This window comes from Electrophorus electricus, chromosome 24 (assembly GCF_041902795.1).
Source record: "Electrophorus electricus isolate QZ-2024a chromosome 24, ASM4190279v1, whole genome shotgun sequence".
NCBI classification, from domain to species: domain Eukaryota; kingdom Metazoa; phylum Chordata; class Actinopteri; order Gymnotiformes; family Gymnotidae; genus Electrophorus; species Electrophorus electricus.
The window spans coordinates 7,239,622-7,264,617 of record NC_137520.1 but is presented as its reverse complement, the minus strand read 5'-3'; the positions used below and the strand labels follow the sequence as shown (position 1 = coordinate 7,264,617).

The 24,996-nt window shown below is 39.5% G+C and overlaps 1 protein-coding gene across 3 annotated transcripts in view; it reads right to left on the bottom strand.

Annotated features, from left to right (window-relative positions):
• cntn3a.1 (contactin 3a, tandem duplicate 1) overlaps positions 1–24,996 on the bottom strand; it is a 59,880-nt gene that overhangs the window by 18,475 nt on the left and 16,409 nt on the right. For all 3 annotated transcript variants that reach the window (XM_081707086.1, XM_081707087.1, XM_027017941.3), the window contains exons 4-9: positions 20,288–20,463; positions 9,236–9,331; positions 4,073–4,276; positions 3,835–3,937; positions 3,348–3,532; positions 1,991–2,130 (exon numbers count right to left, since the gene is read on the bottom strand). In XM_081707086.1, coding sequence (XP_081563212.1) covers positions 1,991–2,130; positions 3,348–3,532; positions 3,835–3,937; positions 4,073–4,276; positions 9,236–9,331; positions 20,288–20,463 — 904 coding nt within the window. The remainder of the gene's footprint in view (positions 1–1,990; positions 2,131–3,347; positions 3,533–3,834; positions 3,938–4,072; positions 4,277–9,235; positions 9,332–20,287; positions 20,464–24,996) is intronic.

The following is a 24,996-nucleotide window of genomic DNA, read 5'->3' as shown; positions in this document are numbered from 1 at the left end:
GGCTGGATACCACAGAGAATATTAGCATTGACTCTGGCAGTAAAGACAAATAGAGCCATAGATCAGGTTTATGGTGGCAGTTAATTAGAGGTGACATTGCCTTGAAATCAGCACTTTTTCACTGCGATGGGAGAGCACCATTCGTGCCCCACGCTGCAACACACTGATTAAGCTGCCTACCTGAACAGACGTCGCAAACACTGAGCCAAAGAACGCGTTTTACAGCGGCTCTGCTGAAGTGAGCATTTGCAGCAGAAGGAAACGGTCCCAAAAAACTAGAAGAGTCTAGGTGTAGGTGTGAAGAGGAAAACTCGCTAATGAATGGCCTCTTGATCTTTTTTCACCAGCGTGATATTTGTAAAAAGTACGAGAGAGAGAGAGAGAGAGACAGAGAGAGCGAGAGAATAGACAGTAGCTTTGTTCATTGTGATGAAAAATAACAAACGACACTCCACCTCCTCTCTTCTATTCACTACATGGATGACCTTTGGTTCGGAGATTGATTAAATGCTGTGGCAGTTGATGGTGACATTTTCTAAATGGTAACCCCATAGCTCATTAATAGAGAACAGCCTCACACAGAAACAAGAATATGTTAGCCATCTCCCAACGTGAGTGCAACAAATGGTACTCTATGTATATGAGCACATCTTTCCTCATATTTTGCTAGCAAAGAGCAATGTCTGCTGGATCAGCACTGACATCTCTTTAAACATCCAGTGCTACTGCTCTTCCTTTCCCCCACAGGAGAAGTCTGGGTAAGTCGAGTCTTTAAAAACTCAATCAACTTAACACATCAAACAAAAGCTAGCCTTCATTTGCTGCTTCATTCTCAATGTTCTTTTCATTTTTAGCCGTCGATGTTATGAAAAAAAGAAAGGTTAGAAGGGCTTTCCTTTTTACCTTTTATGTTGGTCTTTTTCACCTATTTGCATTTTTAATGAAGATCTAATGAAGATTCTGAACGTTTCATTAAAAGATACCATGCAAGAGGACAATGGGAGGGCAAGGACTCTGCCAGACACATTTAAGTTGCTTTCACTTTTATTATGTTTAATTACCTTTTCCATATTAAGAGGTTTTGTTTGTTTTTTTATGTTGAGTAATTAAGGATTTCACTCATGTTAAATAAAAGGTCCCTTAATCTGCTGTCTCGTGAATCTAAGTGGCTACTTTTTAAACATTCGTTGGATCACTGCCAAGTCACTACCCCAATCTTAGGTCTGATACCACTCTTAAGAGGACAAAGACTCCACAGCAAACCATCATTCATAGCCTTGCCCTGGGCAAAACAGCAGGCTTCTAAAGGCTGCCAAACCTACTGCAGGTGAAATCAGTCTCCAGCTAATTGAAGGGGAAGCAGCTAAGGACACATTGTGAGTAATCTCATTTATTCTTATCTGGCTCACTCCACTCTGCTCTTAGTGCCCCTGCAGTTCATTAAGGCCAGTGACATGTGCGTCATGGGGCATCATGCAGTATAACGGAGCACCTCTTCATTTGCTGCCAGCCACCTCAGCTTGTTCGCATTGATTTCTGATTTGGCCCAGCATCATTAGGCAGGATTCCCAATTTTGGGAGAGTATAATTTGGGAGAGTGCATAGCGTTGCTCATAATAACATGACTGAGCATATAGTCAAACTAAAAGGAGTTTATAGTGAATTGAGGGAAGGTATCAGGACTCGCAGAGTAAACAAAGCACAAAACATTTTTTGTTATAAGGATGACTGAGTTTGGAATCATTTTGTTAACCAAAACCTCAAACTTGCATGCAGCAGACAACTACTCTAGTGTAAGACTACCTTTCTGGAGGATAGTTCTGGGATATGTTCAGCTGTATCTGTGCTTCTGTGCTTCCCATCGATTTAGATTAATCTCAAAGTTCTGATAACCATTCGACTTCTGCAGAGCCCTTGGAAAGCTCACTCATGACCCTCTGGACCTCTACACCCCACCAGCAAGCTGCAGTCCGGCGTTTCCTGCACATACCTCGAAGGTATCCAGAGGCTCCCCATTCTTCAGCCATTTGTAGGAGGGCTTGGGCTTGCCGATGGCCTTGCACTCCCACACAAGAGAGTCATCGATGGCCTTCTGAACGTCCTGCGGCCTCTCAACCAGGTGAGGCGGGGCTGGGAGTTAGGAGTGCATGGAAGGCCGAACATGACAATGAATTACTCACTCCTGCACCCACCGACAACAAGGCTAAGAGTTATGGATTGAGTTGGCCTCAGGGTAAATCAGTAAACAAACCAGGCATTGAATGAGCCGATTAATGAACTAACACAGTTATTAATCAATAGGCACGGTATAGGAATGCCTAAACCTGGGAATAATTGAACATGGCACTTTGCAAACTACGCAAGGCAAGCAGAAAGAGATGGTTTCAACTGAAGCCCGCTGCAGAAAGGATGCAGTTAGTTTCAGCAAAGACCCTTTTTTGAATCTTTGTATTTTCTGTGATTTAAAGTGCATAGCGAATATAGAGAATAAGGAAATAAGGTTGCTGTTATCTAAAGCTGATTACTGAACTTCTGAAAACATCCGGTTTCTAAAAACACGGTGCACCTACACAAGCGGTGTGCATTTGATACTGTGTTACGATTAATAAAGTATATACCACATGATGCTAGAGTGTCTGAAATGCAATTATTCAGCAAGATTATCTGTGGCATCACCTATCAAAGCACAGTGAGTTGCAACGGAATGCGCACATAATGTGATGCACATTAGATTCCCATAATCATTATTACAGAACACCATAACGCTGATGAACGTCTCACAAAATGCTGTCTACAGGAGATTATGGATTTTTATCACCTGCCCAATAGCTGGGTAAGGAAAAAGAAACAAAAAGGAGGCTGTCGTACAAGGACAACCAAGTCCCCCAGTCAACCTTACACTGCAAAGAACCAATTCAGTGAGAAAGCCATAACCTCTCTGCTCTCTTCAATTATTAGGACAAGTCAGTCAAAGTTGCTATTTTTGCAGTATTTTAAAGCTGTTGTGGATGAAGATCAAAAAGTAATGTGATGTAAAAGTGTACAATGTCGCTTTTCCTTCTGGGTATAAATTTTGAATGCATTGTGAGTGTCGCTCCGACCACAAAATCTTTGCGGGTGACGGTATAAAATCAGTTTTGGCATCTGTTCTATTTTGGTCCCAGCAAGTTTTGCCAGGGGCTCAACATCCATGGTTTACGAGTACTTTGTGCTCTTAACTCGTGGGGGAAAATGCTTCTGTCCAGGGAATAGTAAAGATAACTTAATCTGAGCCATAATTTGAGAATTTATTCTATGAAACAACACATAAATGCTTGACAACAGTTACTATTGCTCTAGTACCATACCATAGAAGGAAAGCTTTCCTTTGACAGCATTTTTCCCTCTGTCGTTCTCAGTCACACACTCGTACTGGCCTGCATCCTCCTGCTGAAAGTAGGGGATCTCCAACACACTGCTAGCCCTGCTAACATCCACTTTTCGGGGGAATGGTGCTCCATCTACTCTCTTCCAGCTGATCGCAGGAACTGGGCTACAGGCAAGAGATATCAATGAGAAGATGGTGAATGTGTATTAGAGTGCTACAAGACATTTACAGCAAACCAGTAACGCTGGAGTGAGGTACCCATACGTGCATAAATATCCCATAAATGAAAAACAGCATATAAATAAATAAGTAAATCACAGGTTGTTGTGCCTTGTGGATGTTGACATGTGGAATATAGAAATGTCAAATAGCTCTTATGCAATCTGTATATAACGTTTATGCAATGCATTATGTATTATTCCATGCAAGCACCCTGTTGGGTAGTTCATCAACTATAATATACTCACTTTCCCAGTGCAAAGCACTCTAGCTTGACTGTTAACCCCTTGGCTACAGACATGGTCTCGGGGAACTGAACCTCGATCTTTGGCTCGTATTCACCCATAATTCCTGTACAAAAAATTTTGTAGAGTTCAAGAGCATCAAGCTTTCACCATTTTCTGGTGTAATAAAAAATTTTATCATTTACTAGGGGAATTGCACGTAAACGTCAGTTAAACAGAGCCATGGTAGATGGAGCATTACCATCGCTTCGGAGCACGAGTGGTGTGGGAGGGCCGTGCACTGTGGATTTGGTCACCATATTGGTCACCACGCACGTGTAGTTGCCCACGTCCGACGGCTCCACCTTAGCGATGTACAGGTTCCCTGTTTTTTGAGAGACGAAGAGCCGCCGGTCCTGCTTCACAAACGAGGGATATGCGTTGAAGATCCATGAAAAGGTCAGCTCTGCAGGAGGAGAGGCGACAATCTGAAGTTGAATATCAACCACTGCCTTTATATGAGCACAGCCAGGGTACACAGACATTTTGGTGCAAGGATTACATCACAGCAGTGAAAAGAGAGTGCACCGTGGGAGTGAGTGAAGGACTTTACAAAACAACAGAGACACTGCAGTCTAATTTCAATAATGGCTATATATGACAATGCTCAAATTGGAATAAAAAGGGACAGTATCATTTCCTGACAGGAATGGACAACAAAATGCATTTTTTTTTCTTTTAAAGACTTCTTAATATGAATATGCTAAACACCTGTGCAGAAAAACCCAGACCCCTGCAAACGTTCACTGCTTTTTTTTTGGTCTTGCACAGTAGACAATTTGACCAGGGGGAGAAAAAAATCCAATGAGGCACACAGTTCATTAGTCCATTAGTGGCTTTCTCAATCCATTTGAAGGGTGAACGAGGCATCATCAATTCCAAAGAGCGCTACTCTGTGTGATGGCTTAAAGAAATGGAGCAATACTTTGCAATCCTTTTTGGCCTTTCCCTTGGTGCACGTGCAATATGCAGTCCACACACTGTGAGCTCGACATCATGTCTGACATTAGGCCAAACACTCTTTGTATCTTACACAGATCTCAGTGGATGGTTGGGTCAGTATTCTTGAGGCTTACCTATGGTCTACATAGCAATAAAAAGAGCAGTTCATTGTAAGTTATCAAGACTTCAGTCCTGTCTACAGGAACCAGTACAGATGTATGTTTTGGCTATAACGGAAAAAGCAACATGTCTGATGCCAATGACAGATGCATTCAGACATCACTATGGAGGGTTTCAAGCATTGACAGTTTTGTTCATTCAAGTGTATAAAGTGCAACAACAACTCTAGCAAACTCAACAATACTGTGCTTAGTCCTTTCAAAACGACATCCATTTACAATACAAGCCTCATTTTAGGTGTTGAGATGTCATGCCGTGTACAATATGGCCTACTGTCATGACAAATACTAGAGTCCACCTAACTTGCAGTCATGTCTTTATGGAGAAAATAACAACCAGCTGCTAGACGTTACACAAGAGCAAAAGGTATTTAGCTTCTGTTGGTGCTTTAAGCCAGACCCGTATTGTATTTTTTTGTGCTGGTTTGAATTTGAATAAAGTCATAAAGTCTGCTGCATATGTTAAAAAAAAATAAAAATAAATTACACACATCCAGTGTGTGATTACAGCATTTTTACATAACACTCGGCCTTCTACCAGTGGCAGCGGTAACTCAGTGGTCAAGGTGTTTTTCTTTTAGTACCTACTATTTGTCTAACTTTTTATATTCATTCCTTTGGAGAATTCCATCACTTGGGATTGTGACATCTACACACACACACACACACACACACACACACACACACACACACACATACACATACACACACACACACACAAACATACATACATAGATATGCAAGTTGATAAGATACACCCTCCTAGACAAACCGCTGCGTATCACAATAAATCTCTGCAGACCATCTGATCATCTTTATTAATATAACATTCAATTATCTGTTCTGACAAGCACATATAAATTTAATCGTTTTTTAAGATTCTACTGCAAATGTACAAATAATAATAAACAAAAATAACAAAAAAATATTAGTAAATGACATATGAAATGGATCCAAAGCCACAAGGATGGCACTGATACGTGGTATAAATCTTGAGAAATTCAATAACATTTTGACAAAGGTAAATGGAAATTGGTATGACAACAAACATGCATGTTCTTGATTACACACGTACACACACACGCATTCACGCACGCACACCTGGACTGTTTTAATCTAAAAAATTAAAGACAGGCTTCTCCAGTAATAAAAGAATTCTTTGATTCTTTTGTGAACAAAGAAAACCATTTGCGATATGGCCCATGCTTCCAAAAGATTTCAGACTTTGCTACATGAAAACTCCTAGGTCCATTAGTGAAATAAAGTGTGGTGCATTAGGGGCAACTCTGAACACTGTAATCAAACCAGCAGTAGGTAAAGGCCTGTCGGCCTGTTAAGGTAATAAAGCGAGACTATTCTCTCTGATTCATACGCCATGCCTTTTTTAAAATCAGAAGTGACACTAAGTGCCAAGAGATGCACTTTGATGCTCGAGGAACCACACTGCATGTTGTTAGCATGACGGGGACAATGTCCAGAGTGGATGTTGACATAAGTTACGGACACCTGGAGAATATCGGTGTACAGCAGTGCATTTCAGCTTGAATGGCTGTGGTGAAAGGTGCAGATAACTGGGGAGATTTTTCTGAATGAATGGGGAGGGGCTACTGTGTTATTTCTGAGTCAAAGGAGTGAAGTCAAACTTTAGCTGATGACGTAAGTTGTTTTTGCTCTCGTGGATCTGAAATGACTGCATATAAATCATTTCAGTACAGAATCACAACTCAAAACTGTTCTGAAGGCAGCTCTGCCTTGGAGGTAGAATGACTATAACTGGCTAATAGTCAATGGGAAGAGATCAAACCGATTGGTTAGCAAGAAATGGGCCGAGATTTTCAAATACCACATGTTCACCCCACATAGTTTCTCTACACTGACTGCCAGAAATGACTTCAAGAGCAAGTGTGTAAGCAAACAGCTACTGCACTAGTCAGTGGAACCGAAGCAGTTGCGCTCATAGATGTACCAAATGTACAATTCTAAATGTACCATTCATGTACAACAAAACCAAACTTTAACCAAGTTATTAAAACAAACTATTCGAAACATTAGTATCTGTTCAACATACTTTTTAGGATAAAATGATGGCTAACAACATCATGCTATACACAAGCAGAAATACCACTCTTATAAAGGGAACATCCTATTCCTGCCTCAGTCAGCAGAGAATTTATATAGAATTCTGCAGCTTCCTCAGAGGCAGCAGTCATGTACTATTGCACATTTGTTTGCCTCAGAGGCAGAAAAGCATTAGCTATATCATTCTGCACCTTCCTTAGAGGGAATACCATCACCGTGGCAACATTTCCACGGCTGCATGCACCGGTTGAAATTATGATTTTTTTCCAATACCAAGAAGTAAAAACAGGGCATTCATTAAATTAAAAATAAAAACAACAGAAATATGCTTTCTCTCAAACACTGCACAACATTAGGACTGCCATCCAGCTATTTAGTTGCCATTGTTTATCTAGCTAACATAGTTAGCATAGCATAGGCATAGTAGTTAACGTTAGTTTTTCCTGTACAGCACCTTACTAGCAAACAACAAACAAGCGAGTAAAAAATAAGCATCTTTAGATGGCACCTAGGCTGTCCAAGTAGTTGTCCAAGAAACCAAAAGCATTTTTAAAAGACTGATTAAAACAAGAGGCAAAACCACAATTGAAATAGCGTACATTTCATGCAATGCACATAAAATGTACTGTAGAAGCGCATAGTTTTCTAAAGATAATGTCTGCCTGCTAGTTATTTTGAATGACACTGTTTGTGGTTTTAACCAGAGCCATGTAGAGCCATCTCAACAGTTCTGGTTTGAACCAATTAGGTTCATTCTGCCTCCAAGGCACAGCTGCCTTCAGAACAGTTTTGAGTTGTGATTATACATATGAGCTACAAATCATGCCTGTATGGTTAGAGACTACTGACAGAGCAGAACCCAAAATGATTTGTAACACAGGGATTTTTCCAATTTCTCCTCCTTCCTTTCAAAGCAATGTACCAGAAAAGGTGAATGCTGTCATATACATTAATCTTTCACAATCATGAATTGGGTAACTTGGGGGGGGGGGGGGGGGGGGGGGGGAAAAATCAAACATTACATAACACCATTTAAGGCCCCAATATAGAGCACAGGTATGGTTTAGTCAAAGTCCCGTTAAATCAATTACATATTCTTTTCTTTACTGGAGTCACACTGCCATGGCGACCATGAGTAGTGGCTGCTATTAACCAAAAGGAAACTTTTAGTGGCATTATGTTTAGGTGTCAAGGCCTTGGACAAAAACATTAGAGAAAATGTGACTAATTTTTGTCCTCTCAGTGTTACCATGTATCATGCATGCTTTTTACAAGAATGCTACATCCAGCCAGAGACAGTAAGTGAAAAGTTTGCTTCCTGTGACATTTAATATGAGAGCAATTTAACTCATCATTAAGTGTGTTAAATCAAGAGTGAAAAACAGAATGGGGGTTGGGAGTGGTTTACTGCCCTGGCAGCAAGGCTAGAACAGCTATGAGCCAGTGATAGTGGATTGTAATTGCTGATAAAACACACAGAAGCAATATCACTGGCCCCATCAGGGAACCATTACACCAGAGAGGCTGTTTGCTCATGCAGAGGTCAGGCAACAGAGCTGTGGACAGGTGCTATGAGAGTGGGAGAAAAATCACACCCCAGAAGTCTGACAGGAACGATCCTAAAAGAAAAGATCCTAAAAGAAAAGCTTACTACAATAGCCAGAGTTGGGTTTCCTAATTAAAGCTTTTCAGGGGTTTTCTAATTACTGTATTTAAAGTTAAAAGTAAATAACATTAAGCAAATTGTATGTTACCTTTTGATTGTAGAAGTTACCTGCTATTTGCCAGAAGGGAATTTTGTTTCAATGGTAATGGTGCCAGTATGCGAGGATTTTTCATTTATTTAATTAATAAACACAACACATTGGAAACTTGTATTAAAATATACATATATTTTATACAAAATATTGCAAAAAGCCACATCACAATTTCCAATTAATGAAAGGCTCCATGCATAGCAGCATCTTGACCCATGGATTATTGATATGCTACAGATATGTTTATATAGATACACTGTTTAATAAGAAAAGTTTATATAGATACAATGTTTAATAAGAAAAACTTTAAAGAACATTCATTCAACCAATATTTTGTCTTTGACAGCTATAAAAAAGTCCATTCTATTCTGTGAACCCCAAAAGAGAAAGTGATAGACTATGACTCACCTCCCATGTGTGGTGGAGGTCCACACAGAAGAACTACCCCTTGGCCCTCACGCACCCTCACTGGACTTCGTCTCTGGGTCTTAAAATCCTCCAGATCTGTTAGGAAACGGAGGGAAATGCAGAGATCAGCCACGTCCTGCCTTGTTCTTTTGATCGGAACAACCTTCACATTCACTTCTTATTAGGTCTTCATCAGTTTGTGATCCCAAGTAACCCGCTTATGCAGTTAAAACTGGCACCATAAGGCCATTAGCTTCATGTCATTTCTCATTAAATCATTTACAAATAATCAAAAATATTCAAGCAAGATTAGGACAGCTTTTACTTCCAAATTCTACATAATTTTACACAATTCCAACAGAAAATTCAACGCAAAAAAAAAAAAACTATTTCAGACAGATGAGCTCTGGGGACATGACATATAATGAATTTATAATGATCATCATATGAGTACAACAAATAAGATGTGGTATTTCAGTGTTTTGTCAAATAAATTTGTAGAATTGTCACACCATTAATAGGACTGCTCTGATATGCAAATGGGCATGTATGACAGCAGCTTGTTCTAAAATGGAGTAATTATTCCATCTTCTCAAGCAAAACAATCATATTTTTTACTTAGCATTCTTTTGATTGTTTCTTCAGAAATGAACAAATTGCAATGGCACTTGTCTGCACCTTTCCTGTACCTTAATTCACTGAGGGAGTTTTGTCTGGGGATTTGAATATTCAAATAGAATATTCATGAGTAATGCATCTGCTCTCAAAACAAACCAAACCCACAGAGGACAGGATTTTTCTTTATGTCTCTCTGTTTCACTGTGTTTTTTCCGATGTATACGTCTTTGCCTGCCTCTGTCCTCTCTCTCGCTCTAACCCACACACACACACACACACACACACACACACACACACATTATGAAGATGCCTTCCCAAACACAGGGGGCTCAGTGAAGCACTGGGGGATTGGTTCCAGCTACACAGGCACAACATATAGCCAGACCTTTCCTCTGGAATGCTTAGTTCTCTCCTTCAATGCTCAATTGACCTCACGTTCATTTCATATGATATACCAATATTAGATCTTATAAAGTCAGTCCTATGAGGCCCAAATCCATAAACAGACTTATTCAGTACAGACATATTCACCTTCTGGTACTGTATTTAGAGAGCTCTAAGCCAAGTAAGTGCAGCAATGCCAAAGTGAAACCATCTGAAATTACCACTGGACTGAAATCAAAGGAACTGAGACTTTCACGGGAAATTACATAACCAAGTGCATCTTCCAGGTTTTCCCTGATAATGTGTCGAACAGGAGGTCAAGGATTCACAGTCTTATGTTTATCGTCAAAGTGCAAAACAGAACAATGAGTTTCAAGTAATACACTACATATACTCGGCGCAAAACAACAAATCTGATATTGGAACACTGTGCATCAATATTTCTGTTCAAATTATGTAAATGTTACATAAATGTAATAAATAAATAAGTAAATGACAAACAAACAAATAAAACTTCATTGCCCCAATATTGAGAAAATATCTCCCCTTTTACCTTCACTAGCCATGGTTTTCAACATGGAGAAACCATTTCTAGCCCAGCTCTGAGGTGAACTGAATTTCAAAGCACTGAATCCCAGTGATCCAAGGTGGCTGATTGTTTCTGCCTCAGTGAACAACTGGAATGGTAAGTTATATGGTTTGCTGATTCATGGAGAGCTAATAAATGTCTCAGTGCCAAAGAGCTACGTCTATTAGGAGTGTAGCTTCATCGATTTTCAAAGGCATAAATCTCTTTTAAACAAAGCAGAGGTCTGTGGACTATAGGAAAATGGGTGGTCCTGATATTGCTGTAAAACACATAAGTAGCAAGTTTTTGGTAGGGTCATGTGTTTTATAGCAATATCAGGAATGTGTATTTGTAGACAAAATGAACCACAAAGAAAATTAGTGTCACTTTTAAGGAAGTAATTGGGAAATATTTGACATGTCTCATATATACAGCAGGAGAAAATGCATTGAGGTACAGAGTTAACTCGTGATGTGCCGATCCACATTTTTTCCTGTTTCGTACGATTCTGATACACAACTGCTGATACTGACACAGATTGTGATACAAGATCTCATTTTACTTTAATATCATCAATATTACTTTTGGTATTGTGTTTAACGTTATATCATCAGGTTGGACTAGACCACACAGCATTTCTTATTAGAAGAACAAACCCCCCCCCCCCCCCCCCCCCCAAAAAAAAACCCATATGGACACAAATGCCTTGAATTTAAATGCATTCCAAATGAATTTATTTATGTGACACTTCACGTACAAACAGGTAGCAGCAACAGTTGTAATGTTTTCATTCAGATTAAATATTTGAAATAGAAAACTGAAACATCTTAAATATCAAAAACCTTTCTAGTACATTAAACACATCAATAAGCTTGGCTACATCATCGAAACAGGTCAAGTATTATGACAACTGCAGCAGCAACAACTGTGCAATGATTTAAAACTAAATATTTAAAATAAAAAGCAAAACTGAAGAGAAATAAATATCTTAAATATATTAACTATCAAAAAGAAGTAAATTAAAAACAATAATAAATGAACTTCTCTTTAATCCCTTTAGCCTTCAGGTTGTCTGCTGGAAGTTTACTGCATTTTTGGAAAGCATCAGCAAGAGTCTGCTGCCTGCTGGTGTTCTCATGTTTGACAGCAAGCATGAACTCCTGGTTCTCTTTCCTGTGAAAACTCTGCAGGTGCTTGATTAAATTGGTTGTATTGTACAATGCAGCCATACCTCCACCCCTCGGCATACTGGCTTTACATACTTTACAAGCAGCTTTCTTGTTTTTTGTTGTTTCCAGACTAAAATATCTCCAGACAAGTGACATTTTAGTGAAGCCAACAGCTGTTACTGGCTCGTTCAATTAGTCTGAAGTTGCTGCGGGTTCATAGTAAGATGGGGAATGGAATATGTATTGGATACACATCTGATGTTACGTTATGTTACATTATGGTGAGTTCATGGTCTAGCGCAAGATGCGGACCGGATAACAGATTGGTAAATGGATTGGTCCTCTGTGGCCAATAGCTGATGAGTTAATTCATAATTAGGTCTTATCCACAATCAAGACATTCACTGTTACATTGCAGTGGTATGACAACACATTAATGCACATTATTCAAGCTAGTGGTGGGAGACATGGCTTAAATATTACAAGAATTGAGGTGTGCAGTGTTTTTATACTTAGTAATATAGCAGATGTCATTTGATTAAAAACACCTAGTTTTACATCTGATAAAGATATTCTTTGCGATTGCTGTCCAATTCTCTATTCGACATGGCTACCTTCCACATACATGCTACTCCAACTTTCACAGATTTACAGTTGGCTGTACAAACATTCAAAGTTTGATTTTACACTGGACTGCATCCGCAGTATTTTTGATATAGTGGCTTATACCATTGGAATAGAGTAACTCTTTCTCACCCTTTGACTGCCTCTACAGTTTGAGTTTAAAGCTGCTGTAAAAAAAAAACCTTAAGATAAACTGTCTTTGCATCCTAATAAGTATCATTAAATCAGAAGAACTGTCTTCTCTGTAATTGTCCTGGGCTCTGTAATCAGCAACTAAAAATGTAAACAGTCATATATTGGTGTGTCTATGCAGCACATAGCAGGCTGGGCTAGAAGTTTAGCAAGCATGTGTTTGGAGGGGGGGGGGGGGGGGGGGGGCGTGTAGGACTGAATGAATTAAGGGCAGGGGATTGAAGAGAAGGGGTGTACTCCATCAGGAGCCAAGTGTGGCAGAGGTTGAGCAACTGAAAAAGACTGCCTCTAGCACCATTACCTTTAAAAAAAACATTCTATTCAATATCATATAGACGTCATAATCCATAATCCAGACTGTATTATCCAGCAATCATTTCAGGATGCAGGATAACGTATGGAGGAAAGGCACTGGAAGAAACCTGACAAGCTAGAAATTATAAGGAGGTCACAGGCTTTAATGCTGAAGTGCTGAATTCAATTTAATAGTTGTTCAAATGAACTTAACCTAGGACTGGGTCTTATACACCTCCAGCTGACAGGCACCAAAGGGAAAACTCTCAGACTAAGAGAAGGATACTTTGAACAAGGACCCAGATCAGAAGCTAGACTATTGTCTCATGGGTGTGCTAATGCAGTCAGTTTAAGGGTGAATATGGAGTCACATGACTCCCCTGCCTTGCAATAAGACAAGAACAGTTTGAGAGATCACAGGGTTGGTAAATGACAGTGTTTAGAAACTATACACTATTACACAACTTCACAATAAACTGTACTGAGTTAAAGGACAAACAGCCTTCTCATCCTATTCACTGGTTTACTCAGCACAATAATTGTGTACATGGGCATGTTTGAGAGGAATGCAAAGAATATACTACACTATAAAACAAAGTATGTCAGCCATAATTTGGGGAGTGTGTATGACAGAGAATGGAAAGAGAAGCAAATCCCCCCACCCTGTTGCGTTCCCTCCACTGGCTCGCATTAGTTTTCAAACACCGATGCACACCAGCAAAGCCATAACTGGACCAGCTACCATGTACCTAAAAGCACTATACAAACCTTGTTCTGCACCACGTTGCCTTTAAGCCTCTAGTATGGCTCATCTTGAACCACCCTCCCTCAAGACAGAAAGAAGATACGCATCAAGGCTCTTCTCTGTCCAGGCATCCAGCCGGTGGAATGGGCTTCCACTGGCTGTCCGTACAGCTGAGTCACTGACTGCCTGATGTACAAAGAATGAAGACTCACCTCGTCACTGAGTCACTAAGCACTTAAATTCGCACTGAAAAAATCTAGAGTCTTCTTTTCCACTCTAGCCAGGGTTTTAGCCTGAGAGAATTCTTAACACTGACCTATCTATTGCCACATGAGCATATGTATTTGATGGAGACCACAAAGCACTTCTGTAAGTCATGCTGGACAAATGCTATAAATGTTGTGCAGAGGCTGCACAATCACATTTCCATTTGATCTTACCCAACAATTGTGAATGGCGTATGTTTTGAGATCCAATTCATTACAATTTCAAGCCGTAAGAGCCTTACTAGTGTTGTCGTGCTAGCTGACAATCTTCTGCACATGTTGCACATGTAAATAATACAACAAAAGAGTAATTGTAGCATCCTAAGCACTCCTGAGGATAGTCTTATCATTGCTGGTGCGATCTGCTACAGTCATTGATGCATCTACTTAATTTTGACATGAGAAACAGGACATGAGAAACAGCTGCAAATACACACTGGAGGCAGCTTTAATCAGAACATTCAATTTTCCTACCAGAATCAACAAAATATATGTATCTGCAAAGGACATTTGTCTGTATTTTGTGTTTTGTATTATTATTTTTTTGGTGGTGGTGGTGGTGGGGGGTGGATTTGTAATTATTTTGGAAGTCTTTTGGTGTTTGTATCTTAGTTTGTGTCTGTGTCTGTGTCTTATCTGACAGACCTTAGCAAAGAGTGCTTTAAAGAGGGGCTTTTAAACAGCCTTACAGTCTCAATCACGTCTCAGAGCAGCTGCAGTAACAGGCGGCGTGCACTGCCTCTTCAATGCGTTATTTCTATCCAATCGTAATAATGCAGGGAGAATCAAAGTCTGTTGTAATAGCATATGTAAAATTGCGGCCCATGTACTTAATGCGATAAAATATGCACACAGCAGATGCTGAATATTCGGTCTTTCAGTTGGGGATAATCAGTCATTGCAGAGAAATTGTGGCTAGAGTTTTCCCTATGAAAAAATCAAGTTCTGACCATCACTTACTGGGATCTATGAATCAGCATTTAACCAAAATAATTAAAAGGCTGTCTTAAATGCAAGTCATATTAAAATATTCAGAAGATGATAAAATAATTAGAAAGTTCAAGAATGCCAAACCTAGAAAAAGCTAAATAAGGTTTAACAACTAATAACACACCTTAGGCTTTGCACTGTGTTAAGGTATAGTTGCTATATAAAAATAATTATTGTGAATATGTCAGTTCATTAGTTTGTTGATTTAAAACTGGCCCCTTCATCCAATTTGATGATGTTTTAACCCGTTTTAGTAAATCAGTTAACATGTCATCAGCACTGGGAAGAATTTTATCTAATTTGAACTAGTACATCATTGGCCAAATACATATGAATTAATTATAGTTAATTAGACTGGGCTGACCACAATTAGCAGTAATTAAGCAAGAAATGGGCCATTACTGTAAGCAGCAGACAGGCAAACAACTTAAATGAAATTGTCTATTATTCCTTTGCTCATAACATGTACCCAAGTTACCATGATACAACACACTCTATTATCTATGAACAGAGAAAGGATAAGTAATGTCAAAGTTGGTATGCTAATTTAATTCAAGTAAAATTAGACTAAAGCAAAATGCCCAGCATGCTCTGAAGCTCGGCTTGATGAATATTAGGCAGCTTGTAAATCAGATGCTGTAAACAAAACTATCATTATCAGGTATTTAGTATTCACTGTCTTAAAGAAGCTTGTGTTATATGAATATTTATGATTACATGAGGTTAGACCTCTAGGATACAGCTGTATTTACTGCCCTCTTCAATTTGACTAAGGAGGAAGCTATGCAGCTACTCTCCCCAAAACCCTAGGTTATACTCAAGGGTCTCACATGCAGCTCCTTTGAAATAGATTTCCTTAAAGTGACTGATCTAACCACGAGCAAGAAATAATCCTCTTCCTCCCTCATCACTATTTATAAGCCACCTGGATCCTACTCTGAATATCCTGTGAGAATTTGCAGACTTTTTGTCATTCGAAAAAGTGATCATTGCCAGAGATATTAATATCCATTTTGGTAGTGTGCAAAAGCCTCCAAGAAAAGCATTTGTATCATTATTAGACTTAGTGGGCATTCCTCAAAACATAATGCAGTGCACACATTACAGCAAGCATACACTTGATTTAATACTGACTTTCGGCAACAGCAGAGAAAATATATCACGCCTCCCCACCACCCATTCCATGCTGTCTCAGGCCATTATCTTGTTTTGCATAAATGACACTTTCTCCTTTGCTTCAACACTGCATTATGCACACTATCACATCTGCCAACAGCGCCTGACTTCATTGAAAACCTCTCAGATGTGTCAGATCTGACTGGCTTGCCTTCCAATCCCATAGACCTTGATCGAGTGACTGAGTGCCTTGACCCAACTTTGTGTACTACCTTACTACCTGCATACTACTCTATATAAACATAGAGGAAAAAGGCTCAGTACTTGATGTAATTATTATCCCTGTACCCTAAATCAACCTACTCAAAAGCTAAAATGAAAATGTAAATAGCCCATAACTGATCAAGGAGTTTTTGAATTGCGTGGAGAGTTCTGTCAACTATAGATTAGATCTTATTGCTGTTCATTCATCTCATGTTGCTGCTCGGACTGAAGCCAACAATAGTAACTATAGATTTTTTTTCAGCATAGTAGTGAAGCCAGCTAGAAACCAGACAGCTAGCAAAGCAAAGGAACAACTACTCCATAGAAGCGGTGACCTAATACCTTTTTAATGGCAAAATTGATAACAATAGACACAACATTCAGATCACACTGCTTGTCTCAGATAATCTGGCACCAATTCCAACCAATAACTACACAACGCTGATTTCAGAACTAGGGCCACTGGACTCCTATAAACCAACTGAGCAGACTATATTAACATTGCTTATTACTATAAGAAATACTCCCTGAAGTAATTGGCCCTCTTAACACCTGTAAATCTGTACCAATTTGCTTAATGTTGCTTAATCTCTCAAATCAGCAGTCATCAAACCATTGAAGAAATCAAACCTTGATCCCAGTGTTGTGACAACTCTAGGCCACTCCTAAATCTTCTTTTTTTAGAAAAGGTTGCAGCTCAATATCTTAAAATGCAGTATCTCTGAAATTTGCTCAGAAACCAAATTCATGAATTATTTCACTCAGGATTAGAACTTCATCACAACACTGAGACTGAGCTAGTAAAAGTGGTAAATAACTTATAACTGACCTTGGATGTGGGATGGCTCTCCTTGCTTGTACCATTTGATATTAGTGCAGCTATTGACAACAAAGACCATATATTACACAGAATGGACAATCTTGCTGGAATTACATTAGTAGTGCCAGCCAGGTTCAGATCCTATCAAACTCACCAAAATCAGTTTGTAAATTCGAGTGTAGATTTCTCTGCATACACAAATGTAAAAATTGCTATCCCACAAGGCATGGTTATTCGTACACATTGCATTTCATCAATATGCTGATGATATGAAACCGTATGTATTAGCCAAACCAGAGCACAAACAACTTGATAGGATTAAAGAGTGTGGAAAATATATTTAAAAAAAAAAAAAAAACCCAGGATGCTGAGAAACTTGCTCCAACTTGGAAATGGAAGTGCTCTTCTGAAGCTAATAGACTGCATCTCCAAATCTTGATGGATTTTCACTTGGTGTAACTTTTGACTCTGATCTTTCCTTTGATGCTCATGTTGATGCTCATGTTGACGACATTACTGTTTACAACATTTTCACACAGCAAAGCTGAAAAATATACTGTCACTAAATGATGCAGAAAAGAACTAGTCCATGCATTTATCCCTGCAAGGTTAGACTAACACAATGCCTCACTGTCTCAGATCTTCTATTAGGTGTCTAAACAAACTCCAGCTAATGCGGAAAGCCGCAGATAGATTCCTGACCAGGACCTTGAAAACCTACCCATGTAGTGATGTCTGTGGTTAAATGTTCTGAGCTTGGGAAGCATGGCCACAGATAATTATGGAAAATGGGAAACTGAAATGTTGCTGCTCTCTTTTTCTTTATACCCCTTTCATGTGATCACTCAGACTTGTTAATGGTGGTTAAGAGTGTTGCAGCCCTCATGCCTGTGTTACCTTCTGGATCTCCCTTTTAGCGAAGCTGCTATGGCAGTATCAACCGGAGTCCCCGCTGGCACAAGGACATCTTAAAGTATCATGCAGTAAGCACACCTCTATGCATACTTAACAATCTGTTGAGGCGCTCTGCCAAACTGCATGCGTATCCCTGCTGCCTGATTGGATGCTGATGCAAGGCTGCAGTATGCTAGCTCTGACTGTAGCCCCCCACCAAAGGAGGGTGGGTTTCTTTTTGAGTCTGGTCCTGCCAAGGTTTCTGCCAAGGTTTCCTGCCAAGTTTTCCCTTGCTACTAACACTACCATAAAGCTGCTTTGAGACAGCATCTATTGTTAAAAGTGATTTTTTAAAATAAAATGGAATTTAATGAAATAATTAGTGTCTATACAGCTTTATATTAACTTTAAGAACTATGCAGACGTTAAACTGCCATTTATTTCCATTTTATTAGATTTAGTCTGAAAAAACAAAGTTCATTCAAGGCAGTTATTTGTATTTTTATTTCTTTTAATTGTGATATCCAACCAGAAAGTTTTTATTTCATCATTGTTCTATTCAGTTCATTTGATCTTAATAAACCTTTCAACCACATTTTGAAAATCTCCATGTAGCTGTAAATGTCACAAGGCCAGCAGAGTCATAAATTACTCCCAAGAGACTTTTAATTATACCACCCACTCTTTGTCTGCTCCGATTCCCCCCCAATTTGCTCAACCAACAGTTAATTACGTTGTACAAGGGTGGCACAGATAAAGGTTATAAGATGAGCTATCCAGAGTCTGTGTTGCCTCAACCTCTGTTGGTTGACAGACACCTCAGTGTGGGGCCAGTAGCTGGACAATTGATGCAACCAATAAGTATGACACATAAGGCAGGTCAGGCCCAGGTAATAGAGGAAATATTAATAATGCATAAAGGCTGGGGATCTTATGACAGTGTATTCCTTCTCTGGATTCTGATGGATGCCGGGGCTGTTTATAAGCTTGTCCTGAGTCCAACCGCTGGAAACAGACATCGAGATTCAATCTCCTGCAACCATCTATCATGCCGTATCGAAGCTGCCATTAACATGGTCGGCCATCAAAAGAGAAGCACCAAGTTCACCTTGCCATCAGAGCTCCCTCCTGGCGCATATCATAAAAGAGACGAATGTGAGCAGTAAAGCATCAGTTCCAACCGCTTCACCAAGGACCTCCACGATCACATCAAGCCCATCACAAGCACTTTCCTGAGCCTGGCCGTGGCAGTAAACAGGAAAGCCTGATTCCTCAGCGAATGATCAAACCCAGGATCAGAGTCAAAACAAAAGCTTGCGTTCCTGAGTTTCTGTCTTACTCACAAGATAAGCCTATGCTGATCCAGGGCTTCTGCACTAATGTATTTGCAAGCTTTATAGGGCAAAGTCAACAATGGTGTGGTGCTGCTTTTAGCAGAAAGGAAAATTATGACATTACCTGTGACTGAAACAACATGCAAAAGTGGAAAGCTATGGAAAGCTATGGAAAGCTACATCATTCTAAACAGCTCTTCTCACCTTTAGGTTGCCTACAGGCTTAATATTCAAGGTTATGAATAATTGCAATAACATTAGGTTATATTACTCCTATGAAATATTCAGTACAACTACATAGAAACTATTATGAAAGCTAAGTGGTTACAAAAGTGGGGAATGAGTCTGGAGGTGATGTTTGGTTTGTTGGCGTGTAAAGGACCAAGCATCACCTCCAGACTCATTCCTCACTTTTGTAACTACTTACCTTTCATAATAGTTTCTATGTAGTTGTGCTGAATATTTCAAATTTCATATTTCGATTAAACAGTGAGAAACAAGGACCTCCGTGGGCTTCATTCCTCAGAAGAACATCTTATCTTTGCTCATCTGTGCCACCTATATACAGTGGAAATACTTTACTGAATCCCTCACTGAATCATCCAACACAGAAAAAGAATGACTCACCCAGCATCATCCACACTATTTATACTACTAGCGAAATTAACAAACGAAAAAAAAAAAAAATTCCCAAAAGGATTGCTGTATGTGGATTCTACATTTTTAAACACTTCAGAGGAATAAAACATAGTAATAATAACAACAACAACTCACAGGCAATATGGAGACTGGCCTCTCTGCTGAGGATGGTCCCAAAGGAGTTGGAGGCCAGACACTGGTAAATACCAACATCCTGGTCTTTATTGAGTTGACTGATGCGGAGGTTTCCTCCTGAGATGCTGTGGCGAGAGCCAGGGCGCAGAGAAATGAAGGTGTCGTTTATTTTCCACCTGTAAAACATGAGTTATGCCAGCATGAAGGCTTCAGAGTAAAGTACTGTGGAATTTGATAATTCATCACAAATCAGAGTAAAATACAGGAAGCAAGACAAGGATATTTCTATAAGAACGTCCATTGCATTTACTCTGGCCTTGAATCTCTTTATGTTTTTCCCCATGTGGGCAATCTTATCTTTTGCTTGGCAGACATTCCAGCCTCTCATCCCACCAGATATTCAGGAAACTATTCACACAACCGCTTAACCGCATGCCTTCATCAACATCGAGATGTGATTACAAAAGAAACCCAGACATAGTTATCTTGTTGGTATAGATATTCAAACAAATAGGACTGTCTGCTTATACCACAGCAGACAAAAGTAATTATTATTGATGTATGAAGTAACCAAAGAGGAGTATTAACCACTACAATAGGTAGCTAGACTCATTCTTAAACGGCAGTGAATTCATGTTGATTGAAAGTACCATATAATACTATATATTGAAAGGAATATACACCCCAAAATAAGCACTTAAGCAGAGTCATTATTTCCATTCTTAAAAAAAAAAAGACTCATTAAATAACAAGCAAAACTGCAAATAAAACAATCTGCATATAGGAGACATTCTAAATCTAGCCCACAATAATAAATTGTGATAGCTGTCGGACTCAAAGCTCTGGGAAGTCCCAGACGGAAAAGTAATACTTTTAACCCTCTGCACTCTGTTATGTAATAAAAGTGGACCTCTTATTGCCACTGAGTTTTAAGAACGTGAAAAGCTGTTGCCACCAACTTTAGAAATGTAAACTGAAGAAACAGAACAGAAAATAAAGCAGCATAACCATTCCCTTTATAAAATTCTAGAATGCCTGAAAGAGTAATTATAACAAATGGATGACTTTTAATGGCATCAGGGTGCCTTGTCAGACTCTAATTCACAATTTCAGTGAACATTCATCCTTTCCACCCTGTTTAAGAGGCAGTTTGAAAGTCTGCAACACTAAGCTGAAAGCAAGAGAGTGAATGGGAATAATAGTTTGTGTGTGTGTGAGAGAGAGAGAGAGAGAGAGAGAGAGAGAGAGAGAGAGAGAGAGCGAGAGAGAGAGAGAGAGAGCGAGAGAGAGAGAGCGAGAGAGAGAGAGAGAGAGAGAGAGAGAGAGAGAGAGAGAGCGCATAAGAGGAGAGTGGGGAAGAGAGACTGCAGCTAAAGTGATGACATTGAAGAAATAGCTTTTAAAGGCTGAATTAAGTTCAAATTAGACCCAGTATGAGCTGAACTGTCAGAATGGAACTTTCACAACTTATTGAGAAGTGAAGCCATATGGCTTCTGAGTTGTTCATCCCCATCCTTACCCGCTACAGCATCCAAAAAAAGAAAAGCCATGAAAACTGGCCATCAGGCCTAGAGGGAAGCTGAGTGGGCAGCTGTCTGATTAAACTGATTGGGCAGTAGGATTTTACATCTATAATCGGTTAAGGAGATTCAGAGGAGAAAATGAAGAACTGCAGTGACAACTCAGAGGGCCCCTCTGTAATCGTAGCTATGGGCGGCTTGGGCCAGGACAAAATGTGGTCTTGTCCACCTGAAATAGAGCTTTCTCTTCACTAAAAAGAGCAAAGCCTCCAAAGTTTCCAAACTTGAGCTCAAAATAGTCCAAATCTTTTTGACACTTCTGTAATGTGAAGTCATTCTTGGTCACCCTTAAGTGTATACATGCATCGTAAAATGGTACAGGCTCAAATAAGCTGTCATGTTGAAATAAGATGGTAAAAGTTGTGCTTTTACTGGCGAAGTCTTACAAATGAATTAAGCAGAAGACTTGAAAGAAGCTGCTGTTTCATAATATTCAGGGGTATACAAAATAAGAAACACAGCAGGAGGTGCATGGATGTAATTTTGCTAATTTTCATTCTTCAGGAAGAACAGATGCACTAGCCTGGAGCAGGCAGTGTGGAGGATTCCTTTGACCTCTCAAAAAAAATAAAAATAAAAAATAAAATAAAAAACATGCATGTGTAAAGAACAAGTAAAAAAAACATTACACTTTCAAAACATAACGCTTATGGCATATTTATGATTTGGTTTTAGAGGCCATAAATTAAGGGTAGCTGTGGGGGATATCAGAAGTAGCTGAAAGCGCTATAGTCAGTGGTTGTGTCATGTCACTGTGGTGTGGACTGGGTGTGTGACTTGGGAGGCCAATGTGGATTTTACAGGTTAGAATGTGACTGGCGGCATGGGGGCAGTGCAATTGTGTGTACTATTGGCATAATGTGTAAAGCCAGATGGAACTGGTGTCACTGAGCACGCATTGTTGATGTCAGTGGGGCCTTATTCATCAGGGAGGCCACGTTGGATTTACGTTTAAAAGAGGTGCCGCTCGGATAAAAAGTGAGCTTGGAATGGGTTAGAATGCCAGACCTCACTCTTGAGCCTTCTGGAGCTATCATGGGCTTAATTCAGGGAAGCATTGATGAAGGGAGCTGCCTACCTGATGAGCTCTGTGAAGAGCTTGTGATGATGTAGTTGTGATGATGTAGCTGGTATGAAGTGAGTGGGCTGGGGCCTATGTGAAGCTCTAATGGAGTGACATAGGATATTTGACAACTTGTCCTGTTTATAATTACAATTATATATATTATCATGTCAAATTTTCTGACATGCAAACAAAGAAAAAAAAACAAAGAAAGTTGGGCACTCAAATGAAAGAAACCTAGCTGGATAAGGTGGAGCACTCCAGGTTGGGCACCTTTGGCTCAAGTTCTGACTCAAATACAGTACATTCAACAGACACAGAACAGTGATATCTAGGTGACAGAGCCTCACAACTTATTTTGTTTCTATATGAGTAAGCAACGCAGTGAGATTTTAAGAGATCAATGTGAAATGTACAGTGCCCAAAGTTTAAGTCTCACCAAATATCTCAGATACTAATGATAGATCCCACTGGGATACCAGGTGTATGAACATTGCACACATGTAACCCTAAAAGGAATCATTCCTCCAACATGTGCACTACAATAAAATTCATTGCAACCGTCCTGGCAAGCAGGAATGGAGGCCAAGCACCTTTTAAGCACGGAAGAGTCTTAATTCCATGTAAACAGGACAAAATTGGAAATATGGTAAACAGGGAAGGAAAAAGTTCCAAGGCTTGACACCGGGCTTTCTTCCTCAATGGTGTTTTCAGGGTGTTTTTGTTTTTTTCTATGAAGGATAAATATGCTAACACTGAACATTTTCACAAAACACCAGATCACTGGTGACCTACTTTCAACATAAATAGGCAGAATATGGATGCCCCAGTTGGTGACGGATACATCCTCTACATCCCTTCATCCAGGGACAGACTGGAGAAAACAACATGTACTGAGGTCTAGTGTGCTCCCGTGCCTGCTGTTATAAGCTTTTTTTTTTATTTTTTTTTTTTTTTTTTACCCTGAATGTTATGGAATCCACCACAGATCCTGGGGACTGTGGGATAATGGTCAGGCAGAGAGCAGCATGGTTATGATTCCCAGCATGTCGGGTCCCTCCCTGCTGCTGTTTATTTAGTTCAATTTATTTGTTTTAAATGTGTAGTTAAAGATTTGATTAATCTGTGCACTGGTTCGGTTTAGTTATGTCTCTTGTGAGTATATGAGTATGCAAAAATTGTATTACTGTCTCCTGGAGTTGTATGTCTGTCATTTCCCCTGTTTAGTTTAGTTTGCTTCCTGATTGTTTCCTGTGTGACTGTTTTTTAAAAATTTCGCTTTGCAATACAGAGAATTGGTCTTGAGCAGAAATGCAGCTTTCTGATCCTTCTCCTCTACTAACGCTATAATATAAAGGGGGTAATGTAAACCTGATATGACGTTTGCAATTTTACTGAAGCCAAACAGGACGAAATTCCAAGTCGGTGGGATAAGCAATATAGCAATATAGCAAAAGTAATTTGATCCAATGACATGAAACATTGCCTTAGGTGTCCTAAGAAGAGTGTTTGGTGATTCATAAGTATTTGAAAGCACGATACCTCAAGTACAATCAATAATCTTTAGCAGTAGTTGCTTCTGTTACTGGAATAGGTTCCAGTACTGCTTTGAGTAAAGGGGGCACTATTCTGCCCCTGAGTATTCTGAGCAATCTTGGGGAACAGTATTTCCACAGAACAAAATTGTCTGCAGGCAAACTGCACTCTACTCTTTTATTGTCTTAACCTGTTAAATCTCCAGATTCATTATTTATTTATTAATCATAAGGCTTACTGAATGATCTTAATTAATTATTCAGTAACTACATTGAAACTAATAGAGAAAAAGTATGTAGTTACATAGGTGAGAAATAAGATTCTGTACCCACTGGTGGAGTGTATGGAGTCCCATAAACTTCTCAGTGATAGGGCCACTCATTGCCACCACATTTAAATCCCATCAGCCAATATTGAGGAAATCCTGGTCCAGCTATGGTGTTTTAAAGGCATAAGTAAAATATTTAGCAAGTGAATCCAAATTGAAATCCTATTCCATAAAAGTGTCTGGCGTATGTTACCATTGTGCC